Source organism: Acyrthosiphon pisum, chromosome A2, assembly GCF_005508785.2.
Source record: "Acyrthosiphon pisum isolate AL4f chromosome A2, pea_aphid_22Mar2018_4r6ur, whole genome shotgun sequence".
Taxonomy (NCBI): Eukaryota; Metazoa; Arthropoda; class Insecta; order Hemiptera; family Aphididae; genus Acyrthosiphon; species Acyrthosiphon pisum.
Window position 1 is genome coordinate 19,048,490 of NC_042495.1, and position 23,665 is coordinate 19,072,154.

Sequence of the window (23,665 nt, forward strand, 5' to 3'; positions counted from 1 at the left end):
AACATAAATATTTGTACAGTATCTGGTGGGTACCTAACTTAACCTAATCCGTAAATCCGCCACTGTACGATACTATAGACTCAAATACTTGTATTTAAATACTTTCGTATACTTTTTGAAAAGTGTATTTAAAATACTTTCAAATTCGAAATACTTTTTCTCCGTACGTATACTTTATTCCAGATTAAATACTTTTCTGCGTTTTGCCGTCGTATTTCAACAAACAATCGTTTTTTTTTCATAATATATTACGATTTCAAAAATTGGTCTTGTAATAATAATTTTTGATGCTAAGAATTTTTCAGACTTCATTGAGTACGCACAGTTACGCAGATGACATGATGCCTAAACTCATACATCTATCTTGCGAAAGTTTAACTTGACAATATAATATTATGGGCACATGTGACGTCTGAAATTCTCGTGAACCAAATAAATGAATTATAATTTTAATATTAATTATCAATAGGTACTGAAATCTGAATTTGAATTTTATTCGAATAAGCGGCATAACCATAGAACCGATAAGCCATAACCGAAGCCGTCCGAAGTTCACGAATGGGTTGCTAGCACTGGGTGCCGGCACACGTGACTACATCACGGAATATTCCGCCGGTAAGCAATAAGCATATTATTATTGTTCTATGGTAAACATGGCGGCATTCGCACTATCAAAGCGTCGTAGACAATAATTTAGACGCAGGCTGGTTTGTTGTTGTTCGCCAGTCGTGGTCTGCCGGCTGTCCGTAATCGTTATTTTTGAACGGGCGCTTCGGTTAACTTTGAGCGAACTGCATTATATTATTTTCACCACGTGCTTTTTCCCGTAAACCGTTTTCGAAATGGATCAAGACGAGGACTGGGATTCGCCCAGCGACATACAATATCAACCGCAACGGGAGTACGTGCCTCAGCAACAGTACAGGCAAACGAGGCCCGCCAATCCCGACGACTTGCTCGTGGACATCGACTCCCAGTTCGCGGGCTTGATCATCGGGAAAGGTGGCTCGGTGATCAAAGGCCTGAGAAAGGAAACCGGCGCGTTCATCTCGGTCTTGGACAGCGATTCGTACGGGTTGAAAACCGTGAAGATATCGGGAAATCAAAAAGCCAGAGACCACGCTCTAAAGCTCGTTAACGACATCGTCGACGCGAACAACCCGGAAAAGATTAAACAAAAGTTGCAACAAGAATCGGAACAAGCACCGGTTCAGTCGACTTTTAATTGGGACGAGTTGATGAAAGAAGAAGCAGAAAATCTTAAACAAAGATTAGCGGCCTTGCCGCCAATTGTTAAGAATTTCTATAAAGAACATCCCGAAGTGACCAGGATGACTGATCAGGAAGTCGAAGACTTCAGAATGTCCAAGAACAACATTATGATCAAATATATCGAAGAGAATAACGATAAGCCAATTCCTAAACCAGTGTTGAAATTTTCACACGCATTTGAAGATTATCCGGACATATTGGAAGAAATACAAAAGCAAAAGTTTGAAGTCCCGTCCCCCGTACAGTGTCAGACGTGGCCTGTCATCATGAGCGGCCACGACTTGATAGCTATCGCACAAACTGGGACGGGCAAGACATTGGCCTTCTTGCTTCCTGCTTTTATTCATATCGATTTTCAACCGACTCCTCGTAGTGAAAGAAAAGGACCATCTATATTAGTATTAGCTCCAACCAGGGAATTGGTGTTACAAATTGAAAGCGAAGTATGTATATATTTTACATGTTTATAAAAGTTTGATCATAGTATTAATTATTGTTTTGTCTTGTTTAGGTTAAAAAATATAGTTACAAAGGCATTAAAGCCATGAGTATTTATGGTGGGGCAAGTTCTGGAAAGCAAAAAGAAGTTCTGCGGAAAGGAGTCGAAATCGTTATTGCTACTCCTGGTCGACTTAATGATTTTGTTGGTAGTGGTGCTATTGACTTATCTGATGTGACATTTTTGATACTTGACGAAGCTGATCGTATGTTGGATTTGGGTTTTGAACCTCAAATACGTGTTTCATTACTGAGGGTTAGGCCAGATAGACAAACCATAATGACCAGTGCAACCTGGCCACCTGGAGTTAAACGTCTTGCTAAAAGCTATACGACTAACCCCATTCAAGTTATGGTCGGATCATTGGATTTGACAACAGTCAATACTGTAAAACAAGATATTCTTATAATGGACGAAGAAGAAAAAGAAGTTTGGCTTGACGATTTTCTGAAAAGCTGTAGTGCAGATGATAAGATCATAATATTTGTGAACCGAAAAGTAACTGTGGATCAGCTTTCGTCAGATTTATGTATGAAGGGATACATTGTTGAATCCATTCATGGTGGTCGTGAACAATGTGATCGTGAAATGGCTTTGGAAAGCTTACGTAATGGTGAAGTTAATATTTTAATAGCAACAGATGTGGCTTCTCGTGGTATTGATATCAATGATATTACAGTGGTAATAAATTACGATTTTACTAAAGATATTGAAGAGTATGTGCACAGGGTAGGACGTACAGGGCGAGCTGGTAAAACTGGCTTGGCAATTACTTTAATGACTAGAAGAGATTGGGGTAAGGCCAAAGATTTAGTAGAAGTGATGGAAAAATCTGGACAGGATGTACCTCCAGAGTTGCAAGAAATGGCATCGAGGTATGAGGCTAAGAAAGAACGAGACAGAGCTGAAGGAGGTGACAGGCCATTTAGGGGTGGAAGAGGAGGCGGAAGAGGATTTTCGAGAGGAGATGGAGGATTTTCGGGAAATAGAAGAAATAATTATTAATTTGTAATAATCTTGTAAAGATCTGATAAATTAATAATCTGTAAAGTTTTTCTATGTATTATGTTATTCCTTATAATTTTTTATATTAATTTCAAATTGTTCAAGTACTAGTTATGTATAATTTTTATTTAATGTTTATAATTATCTATACTGTTAATGTTAAATCATATAATTCTTTAACAAATGATTAAACGAGAATGTTTAATACAATTGTGTGTATGTAAAAAATTTCACGTATGGTAAATTACGTATTATACGCACATGATTCTTTTTGAGAAATTAACTCTTAAATGTTAAGTATATTCAATACAAAATGTGATGTAAATATTCATTAAGGTTAACATTTTGAGATATACTGAGTATGCTGTTTGGGATTACCCCAATAAATCTTGAACACACAACTACACAAGTAAAATACCAATAGTTGTCACACAAATATTGCTCAAACTTGATTAAAAAATGTAATATTCTTTTAGAATACATAAAAAAAAAAGGTAATTAAATCTCTAATGTACATGAATTAATAAGCTTTATACTTCATTGATTTTAATTTACTGGTCAAATTTTAATAAGAAATTTGAGTAATTTTCATTGAAACATAAAATATTTAAGTTTATTTTTTGAAATTTAAAGTGAACTTAACAAATACTTTTTGTTCAATTGGTCTATCTCATTGTTTAACAAGATATTTTTTTTCCACTTCAAACGTTTAATGATAATTTATGACAAATTGGTATTGAAAAGTATTGATCTATAAATGCCGAGCCTTGGGTATTATCGACTTGATCTCACCACTAGTTACCATGTACCGTCGCACAGGTGACTACAACCATAGACAGAGCATGCAGGGTATGCAGCTGCACGCCCTAATCGCCATGAAGACTGCTTTAATTCAAGTTTAAAAATTGATTAATAAGACTAAAATTTATGAACGGTTAATTTGGCTGAAGTCTAATGATCATAATAAATACTAATCATCGTATTATTTTGTTCTTAACAATGTATTTTCCATGTATTCATTTTCCCAGCAAAGACAGTTCCTAACCGTATTTTTCTATATAATATAATTCAAAATAATAAATATAATTTCTGTCTTTTTCAATTTAATTTTCTTTTTTTAGAACTAACTGATTATATTCTATAACAAAAATATTGCCAACCGCCAGAGAAATTCAAATACGCTAACATTCGGCATATTTAAAATTAATAAAAATTTGAAATTTTGTTTTGAAAGCTTGAATAATGAATAAGCTATTAATTAAATAATAATTTTACAATTTATAAAACAACTAATTACGGTGACCTATAAAATATCCGAAAATAGGGATTTTAGGGATAACTCCCCAAACCCCCTCACAATAAGTTGTGGTGGGCTGATTTAGATTCTGCATGCGCTAAACAATACTTCTGGCTCCGCCTATGACTACAACTGAAACTTGAGTTATTCTACAAGTCTTATTGTAGCTATTTTTTCTTATCATTATTTACATATTGTACAGATATATGGATTATAAATAAAGTTTATTGTTGTTAATCAAATAAAATATGTTATAGCTAGAGCGCGGAAATTTAGGTTTTTACATATTTTTATTGGCTTTATGCAGCTCTACGAGGAAGAGAAATTTGGACGATTTATCCATCAAAAAGATCGTAGGAAAAAATTTATTTTGCATATTAAAGCATATTTTGGACATTAGAGAATATTTGGCCTATTTTACATATTTTAGAATATATTTTATTATTGTTTCTAAAACATCATGTATATTGTTAATTTCTCGATTTGTGATTTTTTCTAGCTACAATATTTTATGAAGTACATCACATTTTTTATATTCAAATAACTTAGCTGTCACCAAAGAGCATGCAAGTTATGTATTGTTTTTATTAAAATATTTTGTTTTTTTATACATATATTTCGTTATATAATCATTTCACATATCATTATACCTATGTATGAATTGTTTTAAATTGTTTATATTTAAATAATTTACCTGTTACCTACCAAAGGAATGATAGTGTATACTGTATAACTATAAAGTTATATATTGTTTTTATTGAATTATTTAGAAAAAAAAATCATATTATTTGTATATTTAAAAGTTTAAAGCATATTTAGAGAATATTTTAGGTTTTTTTTTAGAGCATATTAGCATCATATTTTAAGCTTTTAAGAACCTAAAAATCCGTGCTCTAGTTATAGCATAATAGTTATTACATCAAATTATTTATTGTATAACTATTAAGTATTATGCTACTTAAATGTTTCTATGATTTACAATTATTTACAACAGACATGTTTTTATTTATTTATTTATTCATAAAAATTTTGGTAATACCAAGTAAAACCGAAATGTTAGAAAATGTACAACAAATCTTTATTTTAATAACTCAATTTGAATTAATTTAAATTTATAATATATCATTCAAGAATTATTAATACATAAAGATAACAATTAACTAGTCAGCGGTTTACTTAACACGTAGACTGCGTATGTCTTTTTGCTGTTTTCACCCAGTGCGTATGATAAAAGTAAAAACAAAATAAATTTAAAAAAAATAAAGAAACTACTCATAACGACGTATGTATTACATCTTTAAAAACATGCGTTTAATCCGCGCTAAATAATTATAAAATAATATTCAGCCACGCGTAGGGAATTTTAAACCATTTATTTTAAATCCATATTAGACGCCATTTGGCGTCAAACGCGTTGCTGAATGATACTTATGACGCCAATTGGCGTCAGTACGCAGCCAACGTGTTAATATGACTGATGATAAAAATATTTCAACTAATAATTTTGTAGTACATTTGTTGCTGAAAATTCATTATTGTAAATGTTAAAATTGGTAACTATGGTAATGTAATATGAACATATTAAAAAAAACATTAAAATTTATCAAAAATAAATTCTTAACTTCATGTCTAACCTAACCTTTGTCTTTGTCCTGTCAATTATCTGAATAAGTTTAACTGTCTGATCCGAAAATCTACTATAACTTAACCTCACAAAAAAGCAATAACAATAATAGCTTCAAAAAAAGCAATGTTTAAGGGCATCAAAAATATAACTCAAGTATATTAGTTACCATTACTTGTTACTTAATAGCTTTTTTTTAAAAGCTGATTGAGGCTCACTATACTAATCTTTTTCTAAGCCCTATACGAGTTCGTTCTTCTTCATCGTCACTTCCATAAGCTGATGACATACCCGATACAGCACCACGCCAAGATGTAGCTTGCATGAGTTCTGGGTCTGGTTCAGTGCGATTTTCATAAAGCATAAGATTAAGACATTCTTCATAGATTCTTGCTTCTGGGAAATCAACCTAAATAAGTAAACATTAGTTTGTTAATATTTTATCTTTCCAGTTAGCCTGCCAAGGGAATATATTTCAGAAAGTTTTCAATTATTAATATTATTAATTTAAAAATAAATATATTTTAAAACTAAATATAGCAATAAAAAAAACCTCAATACCTTTGTATGTTTTTTATCTGTAGCATATACAATAGATGTGCAACAAACTTCAGCTACTTTAGTTGCCAATCCAAAATAACTCCAGCAACATATTTCACTTGAACCACTAACATCTTTGATAAACAAAAATCTTGAACCAAACCGCAATGAAAGTTTATCAAACAATTCAACATTTTTTAGTAAATTATCATCAGAAGCACTGAAAATAAAAAGTTATTAAAAATGTATCACATGGGATAAATAGTTATATATATTTTTTACCTTGTATATGAATACTTGTTGTTATGCCTGTTTATAAGAAGTTTAACAGTTGGCTAAAATAAAAGACAAATAAATTAAGAGGATGTTAGCACACTATTTGTTTTCTTTCTCTTGCCTACACGCAGCCAGGGCTGTATTTAACGGGGGCGGGGGACATTTACCCCAGGCGACAAATTGTTGACACATTTAGGGGGGCGACAAGCCGTCAGTGTATATTATATAAATAACAATTTTTTTTTTTGGTAAGAATTTGTTTGAGTACCTATACTTGAACTTTTTGCATTGCATGACTATGATACGGCCATTTACTCCTTTTGTCAATCTAACTAGGTATTCATTTTTGTAATTTTTTTATAGATTACATTTGTATGTTATCATACATTTTGACAAGAATTAAAATAATGTATCATCATTGTTCTTAACAAAATGTTCATAAATAAAAAACTACAATTAAACAATTAAAAAAGTGGGTAAGTGGATGTCGCTCTGCTTTACAGTAGGTTACAAGTAGGTCACTGTAATGGATAGTGTTAAATTTGAATTCATTGATATAATATCATTGTATAAGAAAAACAATTCTGAGCAAAAACGGTTAGTCGGCCTATGATATTACTAAGTATATTTGATGATATTATTGTGAATAAAGTAATTTATATATTTACGTTGAACCTTGTTATACATTTTTAATCCTTAGCTATAAAAGTTGAACATTTTAAAGATTTTTAACTACGAAATAATTATTCATTTTTAAATTTGATAAATTTTGTCAAAATTCGATCTTTAAATGCTTATAAAAAAAAATTGTGCCTATGTATTTTTAATATTTTTCAACTGCTATTGAATATACAGAATCTAAAAACACACATCATTGTAAAATCAATATCGTTCCACTCAGAATCTAAAAGGTATAATTTTTTTTTTGATGGGGGGGGGGGGGCGGCGTATCAATATTGTTGACCCAGGGGGCAAAAAGTGTAAATTCGGCCCTGCGCGCAGCATAGACAAAATGCATTAATCATTTTTCTATTTTTTTAAGTAATCTTAGAGTAAAATTACTCATTACAAAAAAGATAGAAAATAATAATTTAGAGGGAATGACTTGTCTATTTTATATTTTATTGTTATGTTAACAAAAAAGTGTTGTACATTATAATGATGTTTAAATTGTTTTGAGACAATATTTAGACAAATCGATATGACATTCCCTCAACAATATTATTTTCCATCTTTTTTGTTTTGGGTGATTTTGAATGGCCAGAGAGAAATCAAATAGTGCGCTGAAATACTCCTAAATTTTTTTTTTAAATCTGGTATTTTCTTACTTTTGTACTCATTGTAATAAGTTGACTTAAGTCTGCACTACAAGACGTAAGAGGGATACGACATTGAGGTTCGATTTTACATTGTCTTGACCGTAAAGCTTGCTGACAAGATTCAACAAGTGGTGATATTAAATAGAATTTGGCTTCAGCTAATAGCTCAGCGATTTCATGTGTCTTATCTGGAAGAGCTACATGTTCATCACGCAAAAAGTTCAACACAGAATTAAAGTGCTTGCCACAACGATCAATTAGGACCCAACCTGAAAATTTTTTTTAATATAACAAAACTTTATTAATACATGATTTAGGTATGTTATAAAATGTGTCATGAAGTACCTTCAGTATCAGTAAGTACTTTCATCCGACCACTAAACATAGCTTTCAGCATAGTATCATGCTTGGTCAAGGTACCAATTGTAGTGTAAAATAACGAACCACCTATATTTAATTTTGCGTATTTGGGTTGAATTTCTTGAGGCTGCATTTTAGTATGATGCTTACATTTGTTGTTATCAGCAGAATCTAAATGGTGTTGCCATTTGTGTTAGTTATTTTATTAAATCTATTATACACTCCAATAATATACAATTACTTTTTATTTAAATCGACCAAACTTTTAAGATATGTTATTAACTTTTTATTATAGAAACTAAATAGTTTATTCCAGTTTGACAAAAATTCCACAAAAAAAGGTGATACGATAATGATAAATAAAACGTTGAGATCACTTACATTAGGATATGTTAATTTAGCAAAACCTTACGATTTAAGTATTTAACTAAAAGTGTCTACAGACTACAACCATGATAAATTATATTATATTATGATGTCCACTAAGTCCTAAACTTACTCCCAGACGTCCAAACTCCAAACACGGTCTCAAAGATAATAACCATGACAAAATAAAATATTTTGTCATGATAATAACATAAACAAAAATCAAAATAAACAAGATTCTTTCGTCAACAGCAAGCTGTTGTCGTCTGTCACTATCTGTGATAGTGTGATAACAAAGTGATATCAGAGATGTGCCAACCACGGTTTAAGATATTATATAACCACAGAACAAAACCCAAATCCGCTTATCATATTATTATCATCACGAAATTCTGTGCTCGTAGTCTGTAGTTGTTGTTCACCAGGTAGCAGTCGCCGATTTATTAAATTATTCGTTTGTTCAGGACGTTGATTGGTTCAATTTAAAATCAAACGGCAACGGCCAACCGTGAACTCCGGTCAGTCAAACACAATACTTTGTGTACTCTCTACTCTCTAGTATAAATGTATTATAATTGTCTATACAACCACGGTTTCTTACTCCTGAGTTCAGTGTGAGTTCCTTGTGACTTGTGTTCCTACAGGGCTGATGGCATTATGGCAATTAATGGTTACGCTCAGTTGTACATTTCACTCTGCGTTAGGATTTGACGTACATGTTTCAGATTTGGATTGACCTATTCTCTATGTTCTAAATGTCAACTTAAAACTATTATTTAAATATATTCAGTGTGTGTTGAAACCTTTAAAATAACGTGAACAAAATATTACCACTCCGCTTTGTAACCTGTTAATGTACCAAATATGAAGTCTTCACGTTCCACATCTTCTAGAATCACCAGCAGATCTGCGAGAAGGTTAATGTCCGGATCGTCGGACGATAGTGACGACGGAGGGATGTCAAATGCACAGATGGATAGTGCTCGGGCGGAGAAAGCGTTTTCTCGACGCAGACGACCAATACCTACTCCAAATAGTTCGGATGTGACAAATGATTCTCTTCGTATTAAACCTGACAGATCGTTATTCAGAGTGTCCGATACTGATTCGGAGGTATCATATGAGTGAGTTATTTTTTCATTCACTAACTAATCGAACTTAAAACATTTAACATAGGTAGGTAGGTGCAACAATTTAATAGTAATTAATAATAGGTAACCGGCCCATTATTATATTATTTAGTATGATTGCTAGCAACATTTTTGGAATGCACACCTATACCCATGCATTAAATAATTAATCCTTCCTAGTCGCGTGGGTCTTCAAGTGGTTCTTCGAGTCATCAACACAGCTATATAAATAAACAAAATTTAAAAAATGTTTATTTAATAATTAGGTAATTCCAATTTGTTACCTATTGTTTTATTAATAGATTTAATTTTTTTGAAGATAGTTACTTATTTAATTTGTTCTATTAAAAAAAAATACTGAGAACTGGCTAGAGGCTCATTTGAGATAAAAAGCTATACGCGAGTTAGATCCCCATGCATCTAAATTCAGTAATTTCTCTTGAATCGTGGATGGACTATTCTATATTTAAGCATATACATTTTGCTTAATATGCATTTATATAAACACAAAGTTCTAAATCCGGGAATCAAGATGATGTTTTTATGCGATCCCTGCCATTTTTGTCACATAAAACACTTCATAAAAGTATGTGAACATTAGAATTTTAATTAGCATACATTTTTTACGTGTACAGGTTATGACAAAGTTATCTCTAATTATATAGGTCCATACATCAATAGGAAAAACCATAAATTATTTATTAAAAGTATCTATTGCATTTAAAACTTTTAATTTGTAGTTTGAACTTTCAGACACTAGATGAATGATAATGAATAAATAATATAAACAAAATGCTAACGTTTCTGCTCGCATTTCTGTTGTTTATAATATAGGTATGTACTTAACATTATTTAAAGTGGTTAAACTTTGTTATTTTGTCTCTATATTTTACTCATTGGATGCTGGACGCTGGTACCTACTTATAACTCTTAAAAGCTTGATTTTGCACTAATACAATATTGTATTGATACACTCAATAAAATACACATTAATTCTCTCACTAAAATCAGAGATATTTCCAGATTTTACATTATCTTGTTCATATGAGATAATTAATAATATTGTAGTACTGTAGTAGGCATAGAATCATTTGAATGTGCCCACCGCCCTGCCTTTTTTTTAGTTATTTTAGCTATGTAAGATTGTACAATACGTTTTTTTTTCTATGTAGTTATCTATGCTTTACATCTTTCATTCTGATTCTGTCACTACAGAACTACTTTTTGATTTTGTAAACATTTGGTAAACTTATAACTTATAATATGGCTGTAGATAATACTAAAGTAAGTAAGCGCTGTAGCATAAATCCATTTTTACACTGATGTATGAACTAATTTATGTGAGATATTTTAATTTATAGATACCTAAATAAAAACTTGCAATTATTTTTTTTTATACCATGTAGGTATTTGCTTTTCCTTTTATTTTATTTAGGTAAGGTATCTGCCAGGTAGTAACCTTGCTGCCATTAAAACAACCAGACTTACAACCATCATTAATCTTAAATTCATAATACGATTACTACTTTCAAAATGTATCATTTTTATCAATAATCAAAATGCAGGTCCTCAGTATTTTTGTAATGTTATGTATGTACTGTGTACTTTATTAGAAGAGCTTCATTTAGAATTTAACTCATTAATTTCTTTGTTCCTTTATAATTGTTGGTAGGTATTAGGTATACTATTATACAAAAAACACATTGTTGCAAAAATATAGACAAAAATATGTTTTAATAGACAAGCATTTTTTTAATAATATATTCAATACTTGATATGGTTCTTGTTTTATAAAATCATTATGTTTTGCTAATATTGATATTTTAATTTTGATTTTTTTAGTATCTGCAGTAGCTATGTTATATATATTTTAAATACCTTTATTTTTATATACAATCTTAATTTAATTTTGTATTTTTGTTTTAGGAGTTGTAAAGTTGATAAAAAGCAACCGTATAAATATCACGATAAAACAACTTCTCCTGATAACTCCGAAAATGAATCGATTTTCAAACCTACAAAAAGAGATTTGGCCAAGTATAGAAATGCATTACTTTCAAGCGAGGATGAACAATCAAAATTTAGTAGTTGTGATGTAAGTTTCTTTTCTAAAATTTATTCTTATTTTTGAATATTAATACTAAGTATTTATTATTTAGGATTCAGGTGACAACTCTTTTACTAAAAAAAGTCCATCATCTTTAATAGAATCGGATGAAAGTGGTGAAGAATGTTTACTTGAAGAATATATGGATAAACCCACCGAATCAACAAAAATTATTGCTAATGAATCTTTTAAACCTCTTGGAAAGTTTAAAGCCAAACAAGCTTTAATTTCAAGCTCTAGCAATGAAAGTCAAACAGTGACAAACAGTGATATTTTTTCTGTAAGATTTTTATTAGTGTAAATATTTTTGTAAAAGCTTATTATTCACAATGTTTTTAGGAAACTAATCCAAATTTGGAGTCAGATTCGGATATTATAAATTCACCACAATATCAAAAATTCAAAATACCTAAAAAAGTTACTCATGAAGAATCTCAAATTGAAACAAAATTAAATGATTTATCTATAATTGAACCTAGTGATTCTGATGATGATGTTTCTGCACATCATAAATCAACTGTTACATCTTCTAATCAAAACCGACCATTTATTGATGACTTGAAACTTTCAAACACTATCTATTCATTACATGATCCAATATCTCAGAGTAGTATTTTAGAATATCCAAATTCTGAAGAAAAAATCATAGAACAGTCATCTAAGATTAAGAAAAATGAGAATATTATTGAAACAATTGATTTGGTTGGCGATAGCCCAAAAACCTCTAAATTGTTGTTTCCGAAACAACGTAATTTAACAATTGATTTAACTGAAGAAAAAGAAGATGAAAAATCTTCTATATCTTCAAAAGATATTTCCAGAGGTGATAAAAAAAAATTGAGTAGTGGGGATTTTCAATCCCTGAAAATGGAAAAACTAAGATTAGAAGAAATCCTAAGCCGATATACAAAAAATATTGCCAACATGAAAGTTAGTATAAAAATGATATAACATATATTTATATATATATATATATTTATTAGATTAAATTGATTTTACTATAACTTTTAGAACACTATGAAAATAACAAATTTAAATTTATTGCCTGATGGAGGTTATAAATTAAAAAGAGCTATTATGAAAGAAGAAAGTGCATTTACAGATACAAGAACACAATTAAATAATGTACTAAAAAAAATGGAAGATTACCCAGGTTTAACTATGTCTATCCGTCTTCTCGACAAACTAAATTTAATTAATTAATTATAATGCTTAATTTATATTTCTTATTTGAATGTTTACAGAAGAATCAAAAATATCTCAAAAACCTCACCCATATAATTTACAAACATTGGATATTAATAATGCATTGACTAAAAAGGCGGCCGGTAATATTGACATTAATGCCATGGGTGACAAAGGTATTTTTAAATATATATTACTTATTGAAAAACAATTATTTTTTAATTATAAAATAAAACCTCAAACCGTCTTATTGTTTGTTTTTACAGCTTTGAGTACTTATCGCACACAGCAAACTATGACTTTAGATGTACTTAATAGCTTGCACAAATCATTAGGAACCTGCCCGTCTTCCGATATTCTAGCTGATGACCCAGAAAAACTTAAAGTGGAACTTATGCCCCACCAAAAACATGCTATAGCGTGGCTGATGTGGAGAGAGAGTCAAAAACCACACGGGGGAATTTTAGGTACATAAATAACATAATTACTTAAATTAATTAATTAATTAGTTTAAATGTCAACATTATTTTATGTTAAAATTTTCAGCTGATGATATGGGTTTAGGAAAGACTTTATCAATGATTTCTCTAGTTCTTAAAGCTTATGAAGCTCAAGAAGATCAAGAAGAAGATTCAGAAACGGATGATTCTTTTGAAGACTCAAATCTAAATTGTATACATTTATAATTTACTCTAGTCTAACTATTATGTTAATTGTATTTTTAATGCTTGATTTTTCAGCTTTTAAAGGTGGAACTCTTATCATTTGCCCGTCATCATTAATCAGCCAATGGGATAATGAAGTCAAATCAAAAGTGAAGCCAAGAGTTTTAGATGTAGTTAAATATTATGGACCAAATAGAGAGTCTTCTGCTAGACGATTGGCCAAAAAACATATAGTATTAACCACATATCATACAGTCATGTGGGATCAAAAAAATCATAAGAATACAGTTCGTACCTATTCTATCTAAAAACTTCAAAGTTTTTGTATTAACTTTCATTTTTAAATAGAGCCCCCTATATAATATTAAATGGTGCAGAATAATTCTTGATGAAGCCCATACAATTAGGAATCATAAAAGTCAAACGTCTGTAGCAGTAAGTTCGCTTTCTGGTATAAATCGATGGGCGTTAACTGGCACTCCAATCCATAATAAGGAAGCTGATTTTTTTTCATTGTTAAAATTCATTAAGTGTCGTCCTTTCGATGAATGGGTTGTAAGTATGAATTATTATTTTTAAATTCTTTAAAAAAATGGTAAATATGTTTGATTTAGGTACAAATATATTATTATTCCTATTTTTTTATTGTATTATTCATACTTTATAAACATTGTGAACTAGGTTAAAATAGAACATTTAATCTGATTTGTGGTAGATGCTGATCTTAAATTTAATCTTTTGGTCTATAAATATTATTATTATTATTATAAATATTATTATTAAAAATTTATTACATGTATATGTAATAATGTAACTTAAAATAACTTAACTAACCTATCAGTTATTTATTGCATTATGTAATACAGAGCTAAGTATAAAAAAGAGCTTGTGACATGTTGGCAGTATATTACACGAGATGTCCAACTCGTTTTTAATCTTTGTAATTTTATGAAAAATAGTCCAACCTCTCTGTAGCCTAAACTAATGAATTGATTGACATGAAATTTCCACCGGTTGATCAGTATCATGTAGATGATACTTTTATAAATTTCATGTTAATCGGAGAGTTACAGCCTGAGTAATATGCAAAAATATTAGCATAGTTATTAATCAAAATGTTATTTTTTTTAACAATTCAACAATGTTTATGTTGTATGCACGCGCTGCTCATATTTCCCCTTTTAACTGGACTATGATTTCGGCCTATGTCTATGCATATTTTCACCGCATGTTGGTTGCAATTGCTAATTAAGATGACGCCACACCCGTAGTGTTGTCTCGTTCTTACAAACGTGTAACATACCAAATTTACTCTCAGCAGTTCACATTTATGCCGTTAACTTAAAAATTAGAGTGAATTGACCTATTATGAAAATTGATGGTAAGAACTTTATCTGAATTTTAATGGAAGTTTTTTTACGATAATTCAGTTTTTAAGTGAGTTATGACCATTTTTAATTTACATTATTATACACGTGTAACTCACTTAAAAACTGAATTATCATAAAAAAAAACTTCCATCTAAACACAGATAATATTCTTACCATCAAGTTTCATGATAGGTCAATTAACTCTAATTTTTAAGCTGACAGCATAAAACGTGAACTGCTGAGCGTAAATTTGGTATGTTACGTGTTTGTAAGACAGAGACAACACATGCGGATGTGGCGTTCTCTTAAACAATGCGTGGTAGTTGGAATGATGCTGGCCGATTCGTTGCGTACAGTACATCTGTGCATTTATTTTTTCTTCGTTGCCACGGTATTAAAGTTCTGCTTTAGATATCCGTGCGGCACTATATTTTGTTTATTTATTTTATCGCTGTATTAATATGCCTAGTCCATTTTATGTCTTATTTAACAAAGTTGTTTATGTGTATATCTGGTATTAATACGAGGGTCTAGTATTAAAGAAACGTAACAACCAAAAATGCGATATTTTTTCTTTTTTTTTTTTACTTTTTATATCCTGTATACCAAATTTCTTCCAGAAGGAGTGTTTCGATTTCAATATATAGTACCTTATCTTTTAGCAAATTGGATCAAGATTGTAGTTTAGAGGGGTCATTTTTCGATTTTCTCAATAGTTATTTAATGCCACGGGAAAAACCACCGGAAAATTACGAAAAAACGCTAAAAATGGGATTTTAATTTCTAATGCTTTGTTTATCACCACAGAAACGAATCTAAAATTATAATATTTTAATATTAATTCAACTTACATGATAAAATAAATAATAACAAAATATAAAATATCCAGACTGACAAACCGTCTCCGCTCAGTATCGTTTTTCTTATACAATGATATTATATCGTTGAATTCAAGTCTAATACAACCATTATACAATGACTCACGTGTAATCTACTGTACAGCAGAGCGACACCCACTTACCTGCTTTTTAAATTTTAAACTTTTCTGGTGAAAAAGTGTATCTAGTTGGTGCAGTAGAGAAGTCAGAATTGAAAATTCCCAGTAGTTTTCAAAAGCTTCGGTATAAATAGAAATATATTAATAAAAAACTGGAATTTTTATACATAATCAGTTTTTGATAAAATTGATTTTGTTTTTTGGTGAAGCTAAATAAACAAATAACTAGAAATTTGAAATGTTCACCAAATGTTTATATAAGTATAGTATGTTTTGAATTTTCAACACCTAATGTACAGCAGTAGAGCGGTTACCCACTGCCCACCTTTATTGAATTTATTTATTGATATTTTTATTGCTAATTGTTATTACAAAGTTTAAAATTTTGAACAATTATTATATGTTTATAGTGGTCCAATTTGTTTTTTGTCTGCTATGTAAATAAAACGAATACCTTTAAAACCTACAAATTTAAATCAACAAACATTTACTCCAATAATTTAATGTTTTTATAAAAATTAATTCAGAACAATACTGTACTAAATGTACTGTTACTCTGAACTTTTTTGTATGTAATTCATTTTGATTATAGGTTTGGAAACGTTGGGTAGGTAATAATGATGAAGCTGGTAGAAACCGACTTTCTTTATTAACTAAGGCACTAATGTTGAGACGAACAAAAGATCAGTTACAAAAAACAACAGCATTCATTTTACCGGAAAAAACATTTCATACTATCAAAGTGGAATTATTTAAAGAAGAAAAAGAAGCATATGAAAAAGTTTTGCAATTCTCGAGGTTTGTAGTATTTCAAGTAAATTTTATATAAACTTAATTTTTTTTTTAATGTCTTAGCTCACTGTTTGCAACATATCTGTATGAAAAAGCTGACAAAGAAAATGCTATAAATCGTGGTTTTCCAGTAAAACACAAAGCTAAATATTTAAGTCGTAAGTAACACTGAAAATAATTTTACCTTTTAATAATAATAAATTGAAACTATTTTTTTTATTTTTGATAGAAAATAAGGACGATATTTTTAAAGACCATCCTGAACTGGACAAATTATTCAATCAATTAGTGAATAACAAAAGCATTCAAACTCACCATATCCTAGTTTTAATATTGCGACTAAGACAGCTTTGTTGTCATCCTTGTTTATTGAAAAATGTATGGGTGTTGTTATTATTATTTTAATAGATAATTTATTGGTGAAATAAAATATATTAATATTGTTGTTATAGATGCTGGAAGATGAATGTCTTAAGACTGATGGCATACAAAATAATGGAGATTTAGATATAGTAGACAAATTGAGTCGAATGTCTATTGGCATTCCAAATATTGAAAACGATACTGTTAAAAATAGTAATGTAATTTTTAATGAAAAATGGATTAGTTCAAAGGTATGAAAACAATTATTTAAGTTTTAAAATATTGTTATTTTTACCTACATTATTTTATGTTTCTTGAACTAAAATTACTGACTTATGAATGTATTAATTTGTTTTAAAAATAATCAAAAAAAAATTCTTGTGAATCCAAGTATTTTTTTCAATTAACAAATTTCAGATCAGCCTGTATATTTTGTTTTTACTACAATTTATTTGTCATAGATTAAAGCTGTCTGTGATATGGTGAAAGAAAAAGTATTGCATACTGATGATAAGGCTGTAATAGTGTCTCAATGGCCAAGCGTGTTAAACCTAGTAAACAAACAATTATCTCAGTATAACGTTAAAACTGAGATATTCAGTGGAGCTGTTCCTGTTCTACTTAGAAACAAAATAATAAGTGAATTTGACAAAGTCAGAGGCGGACCAAAAGTAAATAAAAATATTATTTTATATGTTAAAATTATTATAAAATATGTATATCATTATAATTTAACTATTCTTTTTAAATCGTACACAAAACTTCAATCATAAACAATTAGTTTTGCCTAACTGTAAACTTACTCCTTGATTGTTACTACTTAAATTCCTATTTAATACTCATCCTGGATGTTGGGTCTACTGTAATATTTGTATTAGATCCCAAGAATTGCATAAATTATTTTTTAACTCTCAGTATGACAGGTGTGTTAGATTAATTTAGACCCAGTATGACAGTTTTTACCCTTAGGTAAAGTTTGTGTAGGTGATTCTTTTATCATTTCAAAAAGTATAAAATTTTTTTAAAAAATTTAAATTTTACCTATATGGTTTCTAGTCGTTAAAAAACTAACATTAAAAAATTATTATTTTTAAGAATTTTACTTTTTTGAATGACAACGTACAGTTTTATTTTCTTATTCCAAAGCAGAAATTTTGATACATAAAAATAAAATTTACGACGAGTAGTTTTATGACTTGTATAAGTATTTAAAGTTTTGATGAACGGAGTGGAATGCAGTTACCTTGCAAAATGTTGGTCCACTACTTTGCTTGTCCATACTTAAAGACAATGTAGTACTCGAACGTGTTTTCTTTGTCTTACAAATATACAACATAGCAAAAACTGTTTTTCGCGGAACAATTTTACTCCCCCTGAATTTATAGTAGTTATGAAAATTCAACAACGCATAAGGAAGAACTTTATCTGTAAAGTAGCGATTTTATAATTTAGATAATATACATACAATTAAAGTTATCAGGTCAAGAACATAAGTTTTTTTTTTTTCATTTAATTATTAAAAATTTTCGGTTAGTGACAGATAAAGTACTTTTATATGCTTGTAGAATTTTTGTAATCCTACTTTAAATACAGAGGGTGTAAAGTTATTCTGCGCAAAACAGTTTTGGTTATGTTGTACATTGTAAGACTGAGACACTAAAGTTTACAATTTTAAAATACTCATCACTCGTTTTAAAATTAAAATTTATTAACAAGCCTATGAAATTCCCTGGATAATAATCTTACCTATACATTTTATAAGAGGTCAATTCACTCTAAATTTTAAACTAACAAAGCTAAACGTGATCTAATGAACTTAAAATTTTTTTATGAGACGGAGATAACAAATGTCTATGTAACGTCCTCTTAAGAATAAGTATTGCTTAAGCTAATTTTGAGATAAAAAATAAAAATAAAAAATAAATAAAATATGAAAATATATATGTATATGAGAATATATATTATGAAAAATAAAAAATGTGCGATAGTAACTAAAATCAATTCTTAAGGTAGGTCTCGACCAACCTTAAAAACAATTATTAGTACTTTTTCTTTTCTTAAGCTAAAGTCTCGTTTATGAATTTTTTTGAGTCATAAGTATAGCTTAAGCAATACTTATTCATCGCCTATGAATACGGACCAAATACTATTTGAATAATGATTGTCCTATACTCAATAAATCACCCAGTATATGAATGACTATAATGTAATATAATATTATTTTGTAATGTCTTTTATTTCAGATTTTGTTATTGTCATTAACTGCTGGTGGCGTTGGTCTCAATTTGGTAGTTGCAAACCACTTGTTTCTAGTGGATATTCACTGGAATCCTCAACTTGAAGCACAAGCTTGTGATCGCATTTATAGAGTAGGACAACAAAAACCAGTCAATGTATACAAGTTCATTTGTGATAATACTATTGAATCATCAATTCAAAAAATTCAAACACAGAAGCTTGAAATTGCTAATAATATTTTTGGTGGTTCCAGAAATGTTGAAGGCACCAAGATAACTTTAGATGACCTCAAACAAATATTTAATATAAATCCTAATAAAGTTAATATTTGAATTGGTTAAATTTGCTCATGCTCTTATACTTTGTTTCATAATTACGACTTAATTATTTTAAAATGTATACATACTTCATAATTCATGATTTATTTTAATTATTAGTTTGGAAACAAATGTTCAAATATTTTATAATTTGTATTCTGTATTTATAAGTTTTTTTTAAATTAAAATGTTTAGAAATAAAAAATAAATACTCTGTTATTTATTTATTCTGTTTTATTTTTCATTATTTAATATTTATTTTTTCAGTTTTATGGAATTTAAACCAGATATAATATTATTCTCAGTTCAAAGTAATAACCTATATGATAAATGTGTATTAGGGGGCCTCGCTATGGCATTGATTTGAGGACAATCATTTAGGCAATTTCTAATCTCAACGTCGCCACCCGAAATCTATGTGTTAGTTACAAATTATTATTATTAGTGTGTGTGGTGTCCATGCGGGTCAATTGTAGACGTACGGAGGGCTCTAGCACGCACTCACATGTCAGAATGTAATATTGTGATCACGAAAAAATGTTTATTTTTTACTCAACTTCCCTTGGAGCCTAGGTATATATTACGGACAATACAAATATTTTTTCAGAATGAAAATCGTGATAATTGTCAACACGTATCATTGGAATTACAAACAGTAGTTTTTGACAAAAAAAGACGTGGTAGTGAAGCCCCTTATGTAAATAATTCAAATCCTGTATAAAATAAACAACTATAGCTACATAATGACAGAATGGAATACTTTTGATTATACATTTTATACTTTATTGCAAATTTAAAAAAAAACCAATATTTTAACATTTTCTTACAAGTATAGAGAACCATCTGCTGGACCAAGGTATCTGATAGATATTAATAATACATCAATCAGTGTCCAAACACCAAGGCCTCCGAAACTGAACAGTTTGCCTATGCCTTCTTGCCAATGTCCCAAGTAAAACCTGATACAAAAAGTATAATATATTTTAAACTAACATTTCAGTTTTATTCACATTAATGAATATGCACATCATACCTATCTATGCCGAATCCTCCTAGAGTGATACTTAAAATTAATGCAGTCGACCACCGATGGCCACCAGTCCAATTGCAGCGCAATCTTTTCAAAAATGTTCTTCTTCCCAAACACAAAACATCTCTGTTCACTGTACAATTAGTCCTATAATAAACATTTGTTAATAAAAATACACTGTAAAATGTAAGTTAAGAATGTTCAGAAAATTATTCAATTTCTATAGGTTATTTAAAAAAACTAATGATGAACAGCAACATTAGTTTTAATTTTAATTACAAAATGTATTCATAAAGTTAGTAGCCATTTCCATTTTGTGAAAAGCAAATGAAATATTGATTTTACAAAAGTATTGTTTCATTTTTTTTATACAATCTTATGTTATTTGTGTCTAAAAGAAATGAATAACTTTTAATGGGTATTAATCATAAATATATTTATTTATTCAATTATAACCGGTAATAAGTTGGAGGAGAAGCAGCAGAATTACAGATTTTTTTCTCACACTTATATTCCCAGAACTCTGTCTGATAACAAAACCGACAAGTCAAGTTTTTAGCAAAAGTATTTTCTCCCTAAAAAAAATACACATCTTAATTAAGTGAAAATAAAAATTTTAAATTATTAAATACCAGACAATCCACATTAGCTTTGCATATAGCAATTGTTTGATTTCCATACACACATGTCGTATTCATATGACAACTGATACTTGGATATGGCATACTTGAACAATAAGTCTTGAGTTCAGAGCCCATACGTTCCAAATCACCTTCGTGGCGTATCTTTAAACAGAAAAATCTATTATAGAATATTTGTAAGTTTTCAACTACATGACATTATGTTGTGTTCATTTTCAATGGTGGTATCTTACGAATTCAATTTATAAGATAAACACAAGGCATAAATATTTACTGCTAGGTATTACATTTTTTTTTTCTGTTTACTTAAATATCTTATTAGGTATTTTGAAGAAAATCATATATTTTGTTGATTAGATATTATTTAGATAACATATTAATAAAAAAACCTACCATCCTGGGATGTGTCGAATTATTCATATTTGCAATTGATTTTTGCTTCTGTTTGGCGAGTGATAAATCAACATGGTCATCGTCTATGAAAAATATATTTTTAATTAATCAACAATGATTAAACACGATAAATTTTTATTTTATCAATAACAAATGTCACAAATTAAATACAAAAATAAGTAGATTTTAAATTTACCGTTTTGAGAGGCTATGCTGTAAACTGTGAGTTGAAATAAGAATATAATTGCACAGCGATAATATTGAGACTTCATAATTCATTTCAATATTTCATAACAGTTATGACAATGAATAAACTTTACTTAAAAAGAATAGACAAATTTTGAATATATTGATATTTCTGGTCAATATAATAATTGTTCGATGAATAAGTTTATTTTTATTATTTCAATTTATTTTTTTATCGCGTATGTACTATATAATATTGAAGAGTATAGCCAGCGCAAGAACTCTACTACAAATTACGGTTTATAGGAAATAAACTAATCGAAATGACAAAATGTTTCATTTAACCTTTGACAACAGAAGAGTTGTCACTACTCAGTACTCGCTGATATGTCATTGAGCCACAGAGTTCTGAGTAGTGAATAGTGACGAGCAACTTAATCTTTATTCTATATGCTGTCAAGACGTGACAACGGTTTACGGAGCCGGGAAGCACACAAACGACATAAACAAGAATAATAACTACAGCACAAGGTTGTAATTTTGTATCTGTGTACCTATATGTGTACTGTAAGTTGTCATAAACTCATTAGAAAACAAAACATTATCAAATAGCAATATCTGAGATAACTCGAGATAACTGATAAGAAAGATCGAGCAGCAAGACAGTCTGTCGTAGAGGCATGAACTATTGTGGTAGTTCAGGAGTGGAGGTACTCATCACAGATTTTGTAATCTGTAGTCATGGTTGAAATTATGGAAATATACAACCATGATTGTAGTATAGAAGTCAGTGACCCCACTGACCTGTGTAAATCATAGGTATACAAAAATATTTTTATGGTGATTGGTGATATAAATATATTACCTAATGCGGCATTGAGCATATTTGAGTGAGTTTTCGTCGACTTTTCATTCTACCAAAAGCAAACGGTTTACTATAAAATTCATTCATCACAGAACAATAAAAAAAGAACACAATATATTATATGATTTAAATAACAATTGTTTTTATTTACAAAAACAAAAAAATTATGGAGTTAGGTAGCTATACTAGTGCCCAAAATCTAAATGGCTATATTATTTAATAGAGTTTTCTATAAAAAAAAAAAGCGGGTAAGTGGATGTCGCTCTGCTGTACAGTTGGTTACAAGTGAGTTAATGGATTGTATTAAACTTGAATTCAATGATATAATATCATTGTATAAGAAAAACGATTCTGAGCGGAGACGGCTTATCAGTCTGGATTTTTTAAATTTTTATTATTTATTAAAGCCTTTAAGTTGAATTATTATTTTAATATTATATTTTTATATTCCTTACTACGGTGATGAGCAAATCGTTAGAAATTAAAATCCCATTTTAAGCGGTTTTTCGTAATTTGCCAGTAGTTTTTCCCTTGGCATTCAATAACTATTGAGAAAATCGAAAAATTACCTCTCTAAAGTACCATCTTGATCCAATTTGCTCAAAGATAAGGCACTATAATACTACATATTGTATTGAAATCGAAGCACTCCTTCCAGTAGAAATTTTGTATACAGGATATAGTACCTATACTAGGATATAGTTTCTGAGCTGAGCGATGAATGTATATCAATATATTGATTTTGCAATGTGTTTTCTATTTTATTTTTTTAATATTTATTTGTTTGGATAAAACAATAATCAATTCTTTTAAATTTTTTTTCTATAA

General features: G+C 29.4%; 4 protein-coding genes across 6 annotated transcripts; 2 read left to right on the forward strand and 2 right to left on the reverse strand.

The window, feature by feature from the left end:
* Window positions 1-615: 615 nt before the first annotated feature.
* LOC100165453 (probable ATP-dependent RNA helicase DDX43) lies at window positions 616-3,059 on the forward strand. Its single transcript, XM_001952239.5, has 2 exons — window positions 616-1,715; window positions 1,784-3,059. Exons 1-2 carry the CDS (start codon window positions 843-845, stop codon window positions 2,774-2,776), a joined length of 1,866 nt encoding a protein of 621 aa, XP_001952274.1. The 5' UTR covers window positions 616-842; the 3' UTR covers window positions 2,777-3,059.
* A 2,011-nt stretch (window positions 3,060-5,070) lies between these two features.
* LOC100168106 (BTB/POZ domain-containing adapter for CUL3-mediated RhoA degradation protein 3) lies at window positions 5,071-8,843 on the reverse strand. 3 transcript variants are annotated; one of them, XM_008185657.3, is made up of 7 exons: window positions 8,770-8,843; window positions 8,692-8,734; window positions 8,178-8,363; window positions 7,842-8,101; window positions 6,520-6,572; window positions 6,259-6,457; window positions 5,071-6,106 (listed from the first exon to the last, which is right to left on the reverse strand). In XM_008185657.3, the coding sequence occupies exons 3-7, from the start codon at window positions 8,323-8,325 to the stop codon at window positions 5,915-5,917; spliced, it is 852 nt and encodes a 283-aa protein (XP_008183879.1). In that variant the 5' UTR covers window positions 8,326-8,363; window positions 8,692-8,734; window positions 8,770-8,843; the 3' UTR covers window positions 5,071-5,914. The 3 variants fall into 3 exon arrangements, with proteins under 3 accessions (XP_008183879.1, XP_029345678.1, XP_008183877.1); XM_029489818.1 differs by lacking the exon at window positions 8,770-8,843 and having other exon boundaries at window positions 8,692-8,752; XM_008185655.3 differs by lacking the exon at window positions 8,770-8,843 and having other exon boundaries at window positions 8,434-8,752.
* LOC100166067 (transcription termination factor 2) lies at window positions 8,817-19,946 on the forward strand. The gene is made up of 16 exons (XM_003245034.4): window positions 8,817-9,682; window positions 11,615-11,783; window positions 11,848-12,075; window positions 12,135-12,725; window positions 12,807-12,948; window positions 13,040-13,156; window positions 13,247-13,447; window positions 13,527-13,652; window positions 13,721-13,932; window positions 13,994-14,200; window positions 16,605-16,810; window positions 16,868-16,962; window positions 17,034-17,182; window positions 17,257-17,418; window positions 17,629-17,838; window positions 19,411-19,946. Exons 1-16 carry the CDS (start codon window positions 9,423-9,425, stop codon window positions 19,735-19,737), a joined length of 3,402 nt encoding a protein of 1,133 aa, XP_003245082.1. The 5' UTR covers window positions 8,817-9,422; the 3' UTR covers window positions 19,738-19,946.
* A 536-nt stretch (window positions 19,947-20,482) lies between these two features.
* On the reverse strand, window positions 20,483-22,549 carry LOC100163398 (TM2 domain-containing protein-like). The gene is given in 6 exon segments (NM_001162100.1): window positions 20,483-20,681; window positions 20,756-20,899; window positions 21,209-21,327; window positions 21,385-21,537; window positions 21,787-21,869; window positions 21,983-22,549. Coding segments are annotated over 6 exon segments (711 nt in total). The 5' UTR covers window positions 22,059-22,549; the 3' UTR covers window positions 20,483-20,545.
* Between the last annotated feature and the right edge of the window lie 1,116 nt (window positions 22,550-23,665).